This window comes from Triticum dicoccoides, chromosome 1A (assembly GCF_002162155.2).
Source record: "Triticum dicoccoides isolate Atlit2015 ecotype Zavitan chromosome 1A, WEW_v2.0, whole genome shotgun sequence".
In the NCBI taxonomy this organism is placed as follows: Eukaryota; Viridiplantae; Streptophyta; class Magnoliopsida; order Poales; family Poaceae; genus Triticum; species Triticum dicoccoides.
The window spans coordinates 570,623,618-570,638,531 of record NC_041380.1 but is presented as its reverse complement, the minus strand read 5'-3'; the positions used below and the strand labels follow the sequence as shown (position 1 = coordinate 570,638,531).

The window sequence follows — 14,914 nt, the reverse complement described above, 5'->3', positions numbered from 1 at the left end:
GAATTCAATCCTTTTCCTTTCTTTGATGATCTTCAACACATCTATTTGAATTCCCTACGAGTGAAGGATTTCATGTATGGAGAAAACCTCTTGAGGGCTATCTGATCTTGCGTAGGGCTAGGCTGGCTTGCAAGATTCGCTTCCTGCCATTGGCAAAACACTAATATGTGCTTCGCCCTTCTCTTCCTTTAAGTTTAACAGGCAGTTGGGCAACCAATCAAGGGGGAACACGTTCGATGGAATAATTTCTTAGATGTATTACCCTATCCTCATGGATTGGGACCCCTTTTGACAGGTCAAAAGATAGCTTCACCCCTACTCAATATGGAAAGGGATCTGTATATTTGTAGTACCCGTGGATAGAAATCTTCTAGCTGAGCCGATGTCTGCTCCTTGAAGATCAAACTCCATTTCCTTACCGGTCTTAACATTAGTGACCAAATCTGATACAGAAAGACCCAAGTAGCACCGTTAAAAATGATGCTATTCATGTGTGTCCAGTGGGCCCAAAGAATAGTAGCACTAACAGTATTAAGATCATTTAGCTTACGACGAGCCACCCACACAAAGGCAATAGGCTCATTCCCACACATTGGCCTATTAAAAAAACCATTAGCTTCAGCCCAAATGTGTCAGGCCACTGTGCAATCAAAAAAATATATGGAATGGATTCACTACGAGAACTGCATACACAGTCTTCGCTTTTGATGTTTCTCTTCTTGAGATTGTCCCTAGTCATCAACTTGTTATTAAACAAAATCCATATAAAAACATGAATCCTAGGAGGAATCACCAGTTTCCAAACGGAAGGAATGACAACAAGGATTTTTTATTTTTATTTTTTTAGAATCAGATTGATTTGTTTAACTCATCAAACTAAGCAAGTTAGAGCATCTACAACCGGACTAGACAAATATGACTCATAAATGTCAGCGGGCACATTTGAACTGATCCATTAAAACTGAAGGTTATTCACTTTGATAGAAAATTGTTGCTTACTACAAACCCTAGCACTTGGGGTCCCAACACCTTCCTAGTTGAGATGCAAACGGTCTGCCCGTGCCTCCTTGATAGAGTGTAACCCACCGATCTACATCCCCTTGCTGACCTGGGTTGCTTAATTAGATGGTGCCTGCAAAACACCCTTTTGCCCACAAACCCATGTCACCTACTCCAAAGCATCACCACTTAAGCCCGACTACATATCTCAGGGAGCTCGAGGAGTGTAGGGCCAAAAAGAGGTATATCGTGGCCTCACTGTCGGACGAGGAGGAGGTGGCTACCATGTGTTCGAACATTATGATCCTAGAGGAGCACCTCACCGCCGTGGCACCGCGCGTTGCCCGCAAAAGGCTTCAAATCAGCGGGCTTACATATTTGCGTATCTTATGGTTGATGGGTACGATATAGAACTCGTCGACAATGATGGCTTAAAAGTGGGTTATGGCACAAATGACGTGGCCCACCCCCAACGCCCCATTCTCAACTGTCGTCGATCTCCTCGATGGCCCCGCTGCTAATCTCCTATGTCGCGTGCTTGGGATTTCTAAAGGACATGGCTTGGGATCCTCAACTGCCAAGTCAAATCTCATTGAACACGACGAGGAGGAGGAGGGGACCCACTATAATTTCTTTTCCAGGGGGAGGATCCCATCTGCGATAACATGGAGGGCACCCATGATGCGTGCTCTTCCAAGTGGAAGGAACTCATGTGAAACAACAAGGACGGAACTCATGATGTGTTTACTTGTGGCTCTTACAATGGAGGAAAGATCCCATGATCATCTGAGATGGCGTGGAGTAGGTCGCTTTAGCTAATTCCCTACTTTTTCTAGCCAACTGGCCCCTTTTGTTGCAGTAGCTTTTGCCATTCGATGTTTAAGTATGCCATGTTTATTTCAGTTATGCATATTGTGACATCATTATGTTTAAGTATGAATTGTTTAGTTCAATTTCACCAACACCAGTTTCAATTGCTATATTTGGTTGTGTGTAGTTAACATAATTGTAATGTTCAATTATGCAATGTGTTATTTAAGTATGAACTGTTTAATTCAATTTCACCAAATACAGTTTCAATGCCTATATTTGATTGATGTTAAGATTGTTGTAGCTAACATATAATGTGTTTAATTCAGTTATACACAGTGTATTGTTCAATTATGCAATGTGATGTTTAAGTATGAGCTGTTCAGTTCATTTTCACCATGAACAGTTTCAATGACTACATTTGATTGTTGTTTAAACCTGTTGTAGTTACAATGTGGGTGCTAAATCACCCAAAACGGGGCATACTGACCTAATTAAACGAGAAGCTCCAAAAATTCCACAACAATAGTAGTCCATTAGGGCAGCTAGCCGAGGTTATGGCTATCGTCATGCTTAACGAAAGTTCAATGCCCATCCAACGGCCAACGACGTCCTTGTCAAGAAATGGACGACTTGGGAAGCTGAAGCGTGAGAGGCCTCCTAGTGTGTATGCCCGAAAGCACAACTCAAACATTACAATTCAGGAGGCATACATAGAACACGACTGCTATCTCACTTTTTTAGGGAACTGCTATCTCACTTACTGTGAGACGTACACTCATCTCGCCAATAACGATACGCTAATAGGCCAGCCCAACACCTTTTTGTGTGGTTTTTCTTCTTTGCTTATATGTGTTTTTTATCGGTTTTCATTTTTTTTCCATATTTTTTTCTTTTTTCTTTTCTTTCCAAAGACATATTGACTTTTTCAATACACGTTGTACATGTTTAGTACACATGCGTAACATTTTGACATTTTTCTGATACATGTAGATTTTTTTTTCAAAATACAAGTTTGAATGTTTTCTCAAATAAATATTAAAAATTTCATATAAACGTCAAACATTTTTTTTGAATGGTACAGAACATTTTTTAAGTTATGAGAACATATTTTTTAAAGATCACGAGCATATTTTTGAAATGCATGGACATATTTTTGAGTGGTAGTATGAAATATTTTTCCTAAATAATGCACACATTTTTTTACATTGTATTATCATCTTTTTAAATGTCAGGATTTTTTGAAATACATTAACATATTTTTAATAGTACTAAAGATTTTTTATAAATTATCTGAACTTTCTTTAAATTATATAAATATACTTAAAAAATTCATTATCATAATTTTGGAATGCGAACATCTTTAAATGTCACAATTTATTTTTTGAATGCTATCAATATTTTAAGAAGTTGCACAAACCTTTTTTTACACTGCATAAACATTTTTGAAGCATGCGATGAACGTTTGTAAAATTCAACTAATTTATTTTTCATTTCAGAAATATAAAAACCAGCAGAACAGAACGTGCGGTAGCGAGTCAGCGAGCCTCACACGCTGGGCCGACCCATGTATGAAGGTGCTAGAGGCGAGCGGTTCTTTCGTCTCGCTGCGGTCCTGCGGGCAAGACAAACAACGCGGCCCACGTGGAAGCCTCGAGATCTTGGTAACACGAAGCGGTATCCGGCCGGGATCTTGGTAACACGTGGACGGCTTCGAACCCGGACTCGAGGATCGCGCCGCCGCCGCCGCCGCCGCACCCGTCGATCGCGCCGCCGCCCGCGCATCCCGTGTCCACCCACCCACCGCGCCCGCTCTCTCCGAGTCGTCCGTCCTTCCTGGTTCCTCCATACTCCGCTGCCGCTCAGGCCCGTGCCCCTCGCGGAAGAAAGGTATGTATGTGACCCGAAATCCCCACGCGATGATAAACCCTAGACCCTAGGAGGTTGCTCTGTGTAGATCGGTCGCGGCGGTTTACGGACGGGCGGATTTTGAACTCCGCACATAATGTCTTGCTTCACTTGGCAAAATGTTGATCGGTCATTTCGAGTCGGAGATGGAACTGGCCTAATTTATCATTTAATTTATTTCACCCTTTTGTCAAATTTGCATCCCATATTCGTTTTTTTTGCGGGGATATTCGTTATATATATCATGAAGACCGGGAATCTGAAGCTAGGACTGTTTCCAGTCAATCCGCAGTTTCCGGAATACTTCTTTTGTTCTCGAGGATGCAAATCTCAGCCTGTACCCTGTATTTGCCACGAGTACTTCTGTACATGGAGCATAGGATGGTTCTAGGAATGAAAAATATTAATTATGCTGAATGCTGTTTTGGGCTACTGCATTGGATGCTTTGTATGCCTGTCGATCCGGTCTAATAAGAAAATGAGGGTACGAGTTCCTAGGCCCCAGTTGTGTAGTGGGGTAGTAAGAGCATCGACTATTTACTACGAAATTTTCTTGACACTACACATTTGAGTATCGATTGAGGAGCAAGTCGCATGTTCTTAGTCAATAACCGTAACTGGGCACAACCTTTAGTTTCACACTGAGAGTGAGTGCCTGTTCTGTTTTGCTTCTTTCGGTTTGAAATGTTAATGTCAAGAGTTGAAACTTTTTTAAAGTGGTCTTATTGAATGGAAATTCGAGTGCTCGAAATCCAGATTTGATTGCTTGCACGTTTTGATATCTATAATTGGACTGTAAAAGAAGGGTCATGTGCTATGTTCCCGATGAGCCCATGTCCAGGCTCCCCTGTTTGGCCACCAGAGATGAGCACGCACCACAGAGAAGTAGGCAACCCTCACATTCTAATTGTAAATGTTTACACCGTCTGTGTCATTTAGACTTAAGTTGGACAGAAAAATAGTGAGAACCGATGTGTGCTATTAGTTTGCTTCCATCTTTGTGCCCACTCTGAAGAGTATTGTTGCTTTATAATATAAAGCGGGGGGAAACCCTTTTTCGCACTCTGAAGAGTATTGGTATATGCTTGGAACTAAACAGAATTATACAATGAACTTCCGCTGGCTGATCTGAGTTGGATCATCCTCTGCAGCCAACTTCTCTTCGGAAATGGTGTACTGTTCTCACTGTGATGATGATTGCCCATATGTAAAGGATCCTGACAACGGGTTCACGTAAGACCTTCATTTTCTCGTCTTTCACTATTCTTCTAATCTGCTCCCCCTATTCCAAAATGCAAGACATGTTTTGATTTGTTAAAAGAAAGTGGCATGTGACATAAAATTTGATACTGTCATCACACTCGTACAAAAAAAACCTTACTTACTATTGCGATTTTGGATGGAGGGAGTATTAGTTGTTCACAATAGATTTGTGTGAACACAGCTGAAGCACTTTTGCACCTGTGTCCTTATGTTATTTGCCATGTTGATTTCAGATGTTGTGGAATGTGTGGCAAGGTTATTGATCAGGATATGTATACTGACGAGCCTACTTTTGTCAAGGACTCCTCGGGACAGGTTGGTATTGCTACCACACTTTACTTATATTTAGTTTCTTTGATTGATTTGATGTGTACCTGTTGGTTGCTTTGTTTTGAATGTGTATAGAGCCGGCTTAGTGGACACATTATAGGCATTGCGAAGGGCGGTTCACTATCCCATGAAAGAACTGAAGAGAAAGGTATTTCTTTCACCACATTTTCTTTTTATCATATCATGCATCTCACTGGGGAACTCCGCCTATGTCTTCTAGGCATAGCCGGTCCCAAGCCCGGGTAAAGGAGGAGGGTTGTGATAGGCTTGGCGAGCCAACGTAAAAACTAGCCAGTCCCATAGGTATGAAACCCATTTGAGCGAGAATAGTACTAGGATGGGTGACCTCCTAGGAAGTCCTCGTGAAAGGGTTTCATATCTAAGGGTTGTGATAGGCTTGGCGAGCCAACGTAAAAACTAGCCAGTCTTTTGGGTATGAAACCCATTTGGGCAAGAGTAGTACTAGGATGGGTGACCTCCTGGGAAGTCCTCGTGAAAGGGTTTCATATCTAGCCTACCCCAACTTGTTTGGGATAAAAGGCTTCGTAAGTAAAGTAAGTATGCATCTCACTGGGGGAATCGTGTTATGGTTTATTTCACCAGGGAGAGACGAGATCTGGCAGATTGTCCATGGCCTGCATGTGAGTGGTGGAGATGATATCATTTGCACTGCTCATTACTTTTATAAAGTATGCATCCTTGTTATCACACAAACATTTTCAAAAATGGTGGGGTATTTTTCATATGTTGATATTTGTCCTTTTTTAAATGTAGCTAGCTCTTGACAATAACTTTACTAGGGGCCGACGAACAAGTCATGTTGCAGCTTCTTGTCTTTACATTGCTTGCCGGTAAGCTTTCACCTAATTAGTCCCTTGCTTTATTGAAAGCCTACTTATCCATTGGAAATATTTCTTGTTCAAACATCACCTTCTCCCATTCCACTTCGGGTGAGCCTCTGTGTATTCTATGTTGTACTCCCTCTGTTCCAAATTACTCGTCGTGGTTTTAGTTCAAATTTTGAACTAAAACCACGATGAGTAATTTGGAACGGAGGGAGTATTTATTATGATTGGACCAGGGGCTCATTTAGGGGCTGCTTCGTTTGATGCCAAAATTTGGGCAAGCCCAAAATTTGCTACCAAATTGCCTTGCCAACCTTGAAAAAGTTGCCATTGCCAAATATTGGCTTGCAAACCAAGGATGCCCTTAACTTCTTAGTGAAAACCTGCAGAAGTGTGCCTTCAGTAGAGTGTCATATTGAGAAGTTCATCAGAGAGCAAGAAATGAAACTAAGATGGCTATGATCAAGCTAAGCTTCTACAGAAATATGCATGCAAAATTCTTCTAAGTACATCGAAAGTACAAAGGTGAACATGGTTCCATGCGCACCCGCATGAATAGTAAATTCAAAAAAGTAATAGAAAAATCCAAAAATTCTGAAATTTTGGGGTATTTGGTTGACCATTCTACTCACGTATGAGATTTCGTGAAGAAATGACACCTGTGGTATTCTTAGTGTAGAAAATACAATCAGAACCTTACTATTCATCAAACAGTGTTTTTAATATAGCTTCGATTGTCATTTTTGCCCGGAATATCATATCACAGATGTCATTTCTTTGTGAAACTCATACGCGGTATATACCGGTTGGCATGTATGTATGTTACAAACAATAATTCAGATTTTTTGATTTTTCTAGTATATTTTTTGAATTTACTACTCATCAGGGGTACACGCACTTATTTATTTCTGAAGTTCAACAATTGCCGTAACACACTACAAGTTCAAGATAAGTCTCATCCATTCTGGTTAAATATTTTTAACTTCGACCATCAATATATAGAAGGGTGGGTGCCTAGTGCCTACCCTGTTCACATAAAACTGGTACCAAAAGAATCATCAGGAAATGCACTTTCATAGTGCATGCCTAATATAATTCTAATTAGTATATCGTTTTTGTGTGATAGGAATTAGCAGTCAAAGTGGCACCTTGTAGACTTGGGTCATGCCCAATAGAAGGCACGGCACACTTATGTTTCATTTACCACTGTCCAAACAGTCATTTTTTCTGTTTGCTTCTTCAGTTTTTCTTGTCCCTGTGTCGCCCTTTCATGCTTGTGTCGGTGTTTGCTCCCTGTACAATGATTGTCGTTTTGGTATCTTTAAGCTATTTGGGTAATACTAATGTCCATATTCAACTAATTGTTTTGTCAGGCGAAGTGAAAAACCCTATCTTATTGATTTCTCGGACTATTTGCATATAAGTGTGTAAGTACTCACATTCTCATGTCCTTCATCTTGCAGTCTTTGTTGAAAGGGCTCATCTTGATTTATGTTTCAGATATGTCCTAGGTGCTGTTTTTCTGCAGCTTTGCCAAGTTTTGCTACTCGGAGAACACCCAATTGTTCAAAAGCTTGTAGATCCTAGCCTTTTCATCCACCGTTTTACCGAACGTAAGTTGACATACATGTGCATTCTTATCTTATATAAGATACACAAAACTTTTAGTTACATGCTTATACATTAATGAATATCAAAGCATTTACAATTTTTCACGTGTCTCTTCTGTTTGTGAAAAGGTAGTTCTTTGTGGGGTATGCCTTCTAGTTTGGATTTCTTGATTGTGTTTGTGATAAGGAAGCAAATGTTATGAAGTCTAGATGTTTGCTTCTTTTGCATTGAAGATATAAATGGATGCGCCTTTCTCCAAGAAGTATAACACCTGTTAATCATACGTTATCAATTTCAAATTCTATGGTTGATGGTAGCATATTCAGAATAATGTATATATACATGAATCACGGGAGCTATGTTTGCTCGCTTTAATGGTCAATATTTTCTGTGCCTGTCAAGGATTTCGAGTTCTGCCAAGCAATATAGCCTTCATAGGGAAGGCTAGACAATTACATCGGCTAGCAAATAGAATCAATGTGCTTTTAATTATTTGCGATTTTGCTTCATTGTTGGTAATGTGTAGGTTTATTGGGGAAAAGGGACAATGCTGTCTCGTGCACAGCTTTACGCATTGTAGCTAGCATGAAGCGAGACTGGATGCAGGCTAGTATCGTCATCATTCTAGTTTCTTATTTAGGTTCTTTTGTAAGGTTGTAATAGCTTGTCCTATGTCGCAGACTGGGAGGAAGCCAAGTGGTTTATGCGGTGCAGCATTATATATAGCTGCACTTTCTCATGGATATATGTACACCAAGGCAGATATTGTAAGCCCGGATGCTCCGGATGGATCAACTTATTTGCGAATTTTGTCCTTAATGTAATTCTTTGTAGTTTTGGCATTTATTGCGCACATGCAGCACTAATAAGAACATATATGATGTGTCTATCCTTTTGCTGGTTCCTGTGCAACCGGCGAACATGGCACACAATAGCATGGAAATTTCTGAAACATATTTACAACATTGATAGGACATGCTTCGAAGGAGCAAATTTCAAATCAGCATGGGATCCACACATCTGGAAACAAAAGGGAGAAATCATGTGAATAGTAGCTACTATTACTAGCATAATTTGAAATCAGCTAGTACAGTGCACATAGCCTTTTTTTTTGGTTTCTCAAGTGTGCATTGAGTTTGGATTTTGAACTCTTGTTACTTGGCAGGTGCATCTTTTGTCAATGTTCTAAAACTGTATCAGAATTTTTTGTGATGTTTTGGTGGTGCTATTGTATGTTGGTGGCGCAGTAGCATTGTGTAAGGTAGGGAGCGGATATGTGTAATGTAGGCTTGAATATGAAATGTCACTAATCATGTTTTATCTTTTTCAGGCTGCTGTTGTGCATGTCTGTGAGGCAACACTATTTAAGCGCTTGATAGAGTTTGAAAATACAGATTCTGGTAGCTTAACGGTATGTATGTTCTCATGAAATAGCCAAATGTTGGTTTTCTATTGTATATTGTCTTACCTTTTTCTGAACCTCAATCACTTTCGTAAGCCATCTGATGAAAATATAACCACTCCCAGTCATCACTCCATTAAAACCTATATAGACTGTTTACAAAGTACAAAGACATGAGTTTGTCTAACCTATGCTACAGTAAAGTAAACATAGGCTAATCCCTACAGTGAGAGACACAAGTAGAACAAAAAGCACTACACTTACGGGCGCTTTAACCCCTCCACTGTTGGGTAGGGCAGCCGTCAACCTCCAAGCTTCAGTGGTGTGTTCGTCCTCCTGTCGGTGGAGGGTGAGTCCCATTGATGGGCACTTCCAGTGGCGGGACTAACAAGACTACTCATCAATGTCGTGTTTACCCGATGTTCTTTGTTGTCTTAAGTTCTTCAGTTTTTTAAATTATCATTGCACACAATTCATATGCAATTGTATTGCACACACACCACAACACGGGTATATGCATTGCACAACAGATCATTACATTACGCGTTGCATGTTCCACATTCATCTTAAGGAAAAATTCTTACAAATGTTCATCAATACGTTTCATTCAATATACTATGACTTCTCAAAAATTCATTCTGGGATTGAAGTAAATGAGTACAATCCTAGCAGACTATGGTGTGTTTGTGTGCTTATTGTGTTACTTCTAGAAAGACCGGAGCAGGACAGTGAGAAGAAGTGTTCAAACACATTGATGTCAAAGTCTCAAAGACATCCTTCAACACCTCTTGCATCTCCCCCTCCGTTATTCTCTAAAGTTCCGCAGCCACACACATTGGAGGCCGTGGTACTCGTTTACTTAAATCCTGCAGGGATTCTAGAAAAATAGTGCACTACTAATCCATATACATCTTGCTATCCTACATGTCATACTAATCTATCTAGCTAGGCTATTGTATCTTTGTCTTGCTTATTATCGCTTCATTCTTGCCAAAAAAATTAAAAAAAATCAAGTTTATTACGAAACCCTAGAAATGCCTCAGCTTGATGGATAGAACCACAGATTCCTCGGCTCAATGTTCGGGGACCACAGTAGAGCCGCGGCTTGATGGCCGGCACATAGCTGAAAGCTCGAAACAAGGAGAAGCCTAGGTAGTTACCTTCGCTAGCCTGGCGGTGGAGGCTCAGGTGGTGAACCGCTGGCCGAGACAGACCCGAAACAAGGACAAGCCTAGCTAGTTACCTTGGCTGGCCCAGCGGTGGGAGGTTTCCCTAGTGAGCGGCGGGCTCTGGTGTAGGTGCAACGGGATCCAATGGGTGCCACCATCGCCATGGCCAACCACACTAGAAATTTGGAGGGGATATAGGGGAGCATCACGGGATACTGACATAGCCGGTAGAGGAAAGGATGCTGGCACTGCCACGACGCCATATCCCTACCGCTAGATGTCGTGCATCCGAGGATGATTTAGTGATGGAAGGAGAGGAGGGATGCGGTGGTGGTCATAGGAGGGGGGTTACGACATTCGAGGGACTGAGTTTTTCGGGTGTTCTTATAGAGGCGAGGTTAAGGTACGTAGGATTTTTGGATGTGCCTCTCCACTGATGGGTGTAAGAGCATTTACAAGGGTAAACCTCAATCAAACGCCCCTAATTGTCCATGGACAGTCGGGCGGGCGCCAAACCTCTAAGGCTAGCGCTTAAATATCCCCTACTCATCTGCCTCCCCCCTCCCCCTCCCCTCTATAAAGTCAAGTAATCAAAGATAAATATACTACAATGCATCAATTTTTCAAAGATAAATATTCCAATGCAACGATACTTCAAATATATAATATTACAATCCAAACATAAAGTTTTCAAATAAAATAGTTTAAACTTAAATTCAATTATCTGGCCACATGCTCTAATTGTTTGAGTGAAACACCCACAGATGCTCCACTAGATCATTTATAAGCTGTGTATGATTTGCTCGGTTGTGAATTTGATGATCCATCTACAGAAAATTCCCAAACGTTGCCGCCTCTTGATGTGGAAGCTGGACAGATTCACACATATGTTTGAAATCCAGAACATTGAGAACATTCTCTTCCTCATCCTCCACAATCATACTGTGCACAACATGATTGTGGATTGCACAATATGTCATCACCTCCCACAATGTCTGTGGATCCCATTGTTTAGCAGGTCCGCGAGCAAATTCAAAACATGCTTGAAACACTCCAAATGCCCTCTCCACATCCTTTCTAGCACTTTGTCTTGTAGCAAAGTGAGATTTCTTGGTACCTATTGGACTGGAGATGGTCTTGACAAACCTCAACTACAGAGGATAGATACCATCGTCCATCGGCAAGGCAGCACCCCATGTTGTAGTCATGCCCATGATGGTATAGTTGCACTCTAGAACATTACGAGCATTCGAAATGACTAAAGACTAAAGCTTGAACATCTATAGTGACAGACAAGGGCAAATCGTAACTAGAAGGAGACTACCTTAGGACAACTTAGAATCAAGAAATTGGGGGGAGCTTTCTGGCTTGCACTGTTTGGCCTGTTCATACTAATTAACAATCATGATATTCAAGGTATGTATCTTGATAAGATCAGGCAACGGAAAAAGCTTGGCTTGTGAAGGGTAATGAACGGAGCCAGCTTGGTTCAGTGTATATTCTTTTGGCTCCTCACACAGCGTTGCAAACAATGGTGACCGCCGGAGCATGTTGATGTTATTGTGAGACCCTAGCATGCCAAAGAAAGAGTGCCAAATCTAGAGTCTTGTGATGCAACTGCTTCAAGAATGATGATGGGAGTTTTAACATGACCTTCCTTTGCCCTTGTTGAGCATAGGGGCAGTTCTCCCATTTCTAGTGCATGCAATCCATGGATTCGAGCATACCTGGAAACCTTCTTGATTCTTCAAGTTCCAAAAGCCTCAAGTGTCCTCGACATTTGGTTCTCTCAAGAACTTTGGTCCAAACATCTTCACCTTTGCACTAGCAAATCTAACCATTACTTCCAAGCATGTGCTCTCAGACATCTGGAGGTACTCACCCCACTAGTCTATGTCTGTGCCATACCACAGTAGTTGTGCACTTTTGGGGACCAGAGAACCCAAGCAAGCTAAGGGCACCCCCTTTAACTTGAAGTAATCATCATAAGCCTTGACATCATCCATGATGCGCAAGAACAATGACCTGCACATTTGGTAGCGACGATGAAAAAAGTGCTTGAATAACGCATCGGGGGCAAAGTACTCGCCTATAGATCAACATGGCCCCTTGCTCGACGCTGATTGAAAATTCAATGTCTCGACATTGAACCCTTGAAGATGAGAACATGCTCCTCGGCATTCTCCGTTTCTTGAAGAACTGCCATCATTATCGCCGTTTCATCCTCCTCATCAGACGAAGACAACCCATGAACTTGTTGTAGAAGTACTCCTCTGAATCCATCGTGTTTCCTTCAAAGTGAACGAACGTAAAAGAATGCACTATGGCATTTGACTGAACACTTGCTGTGCGTAGTTCTGCCATGGACCATGTCAGCAGAGGCCGCGGGTGGATCTTGCCGAGCTTCGGCAAGGCCTGAGCGGCGTGGGAGGGGAGGGGGGGGGGAGGGGTACAACGTCCGGCTCCGAGAGCAGAGACAGAGAACGGCAACAACAGCAACAAAGCCTTTAGTCCCAAACAAGTTGGTGTAGGCTAGAGGTGAAACCCATAATATCTCCCAACCAACTCATGGTTCTGGCACATGGATAGCAAGCTTCCACGCACCCGTGTCCATGGCTAGTTCTTTGTCGATACTCCCCCTCCCATGTCAAGTTTGGTCTACCTCGACCTCTCTTGACATTATCGCCCCGCTTTAGCCATCAGTTATGCATTGGCGCTTCTGGAGGCCTGCGTTGGACAAGCTTCTCTTCAATCGACGCTACCCCAACTCTATCTCGTATATCATCATTCCGGACTCGGTCCTTCCTTGTGTGGCCACATATCCATCTCAACATGCGCATCTCTGCCACACCTAACTGTTGAACATGTCGCCTTTTAGTCGGCCAACACTCAGCACCATACAACATTGCGGGTCGAACCACCGTCCTATAGAACTTGCGTTTTAGAGCTTTTGTGGCATTCTCTTGTCACAGAGAATGCCAGAAGCTTGGCGCCACTTCATCCATCTAGCTTTGATTCGATGATTCACATGTTCATCAATATCCCCATCCTTCTGCAACATAGACCCTAGATATCTAAAGGTGTCCTTCTGAGGCACCACCTGCTCATCAAGGCTAACCTCCTTCTCATGCCTAGTAGTAATGAAACCGCATCTCATTTATAGAGAACGATGGCGTTTGAAAAAAGAGGGGTCCAAGCTGTTGAAGTCCGATGTGGCGGACGTCCGGGACTCCGGGCTCCCCTACTTTACACCTTGATTTGGGGCCGGGCTTGGGGATTACGGACATCCGGACGCGTACGGCCCAAAGTAGGGGTCTGCGTTGGACTATAAATGTCCGGACCATCCGGTCCGAACATTTGTGGGCAGGGTAGGGGTCTGTGTTGGAGATGCCCAAACTATCATCCAGCTATCATCTAGAATCGGACGTTGTGCATCATGCTTAAACAACATTTCGTAATGCATTTCTGTGTCAACTACACACGTGTTTACTTCCTTTTGTCTTTTCAGATAGCTAGTTTCAGGTGATATTCCTGTATCTCCTAGAGCATTTGGCTTCCCCTTTCATGTCTATATACTTCTGTGATATCTACTACAAACATATATTATCTGTCTTGACCTGTATGAAGATGATATAATGCCAACTTAAATGCGATGCATTGTGAACAGCAAGCTCTGTTCTTTTTTTGACGAAAAATAAATAAAAATGATGAGTTTCTTTCTTTTGCTGCTCTTTGTGAACAGCAACCTCTGTTTGATACTGATACTTGTAAGATTCCATAGTTGATGAATCTCTTTCTTTTGCAACTCCTTGCCCTTCACACAACAGTTTTCTGGCAGACACCTAGTGCTTATAGTTATTTTTCTAGCTGATCTTGGATGAATTGATGACATTTGTGCTCCAAGACCATGTGCAATTGTCCATCAGGATTATGATTGGAGGGGGTTTCAACATTGACGTCATCAACTCCATTTATAGTTCATTTATTTTGTCTACAATTTTTTTTTGTAAGAACTTCATTTATGGTATACCACTGCTTAGTTATAATTTGTGTCTTCATGCCCCTATGACAGATTGAAGATTTTTTGGCAAAGGCTGATGAAGAGCCGGTTTCAAAATGTTTAGCCAAGTCTGGAGAAGTCCTTTGCGAGCACAAGGATAAGGGTGCTGAGCATTTTTCTCATGGACTTTGTGAGGAATGCTACGACAATGTAACTCACATTTACTATGTTTGTAATGCATTGGTTTTGATATTTCAGTCACTACTACTGACATGACTTGATTGCTCAGTTCACTGAACTGTCAGGTGGACTGGAGGGTGGTGTTGACCCTCCAGCTTTCCAGCGAGCTGAAAAACAAAGACTGGATGCTGCTAAAAGAGCCAAGGAAGCTGTGGACGAGGCAATATGTGAGTTACATAAGTTTGAAGATAACATCATGAGCCCTGGGAAGGTAACATTCCTGAACATACGTAAATCCATGCTTCTTGCCCCATTAATCTGAGATTCTTTCTTTTTGAACTATAATTCTCAACTAAGCAATTACATTTATTGTAAGCTGAAAATGCGTTATATCGAC

At 41.8% G+C, this 14,914-nt stretch overlaps 1 protein-coding gene across 1 annotated transcript in view; it reads left to right on the top strand.

Moving 5' to 3' along the window:
- The first annotated feature begins 3,552 nt into the window (after positions 1-3,552).
- The window catches only part of LOC119355680 (transcription factor IIIB 90 kDa subunit-like), a 32,576-nt gene continuing 21,214 nt past the window's right edge, over positions 3,553-14,914 (top strand). Inside the window, exons 1-13 of the mRNA XM_037622525.1 lie at positions 3,553-3,699; positions 4,869-4,950; positions 5,214-5,295; positions 5,386-5,458; positions 5,914-5,999; positions 6,085-6,161; positions 7,529-7,582; positions 7,656-7,768; positions 8,293-8,372; positions 8,447-8,533; positions 9,097-9,177; positions 14,410-14,547; positions 14,627-14,788. Of these exons, the coding sequence (XP_037478422.1) occupies positions 4,886-4,950; positions 5,214-5,295; positions 5,386-5,458; positions 5,914-5,999; positions 6,085-6,161; positions 7,529-7,582; positions 7,656-7,768; positions 8,293-8,372; positions 8,447-8,533; positions 9,097-9,177; positions 14,410-14,547; positions 14,627-14,788 (1,098 nt within the window). The 5' untranslated portion in view covers positions 3,553-3,699; positions 4,869-4,885. The remainder of the gene's footprint in view (positions 3,700-4,868; positions 4,951-5,213; positions 5,296-5,385; positions 5,459-5,913; positions 6,000-6,084; positions 6,162-7,528; positions 7,583-7,655; positions 7,769-8,292; positions 8,373-8,446; positions 8,534-9,096; positions 9,178-14,409; positions 14,548-14,626; positions 14,789-14,914) is intronic.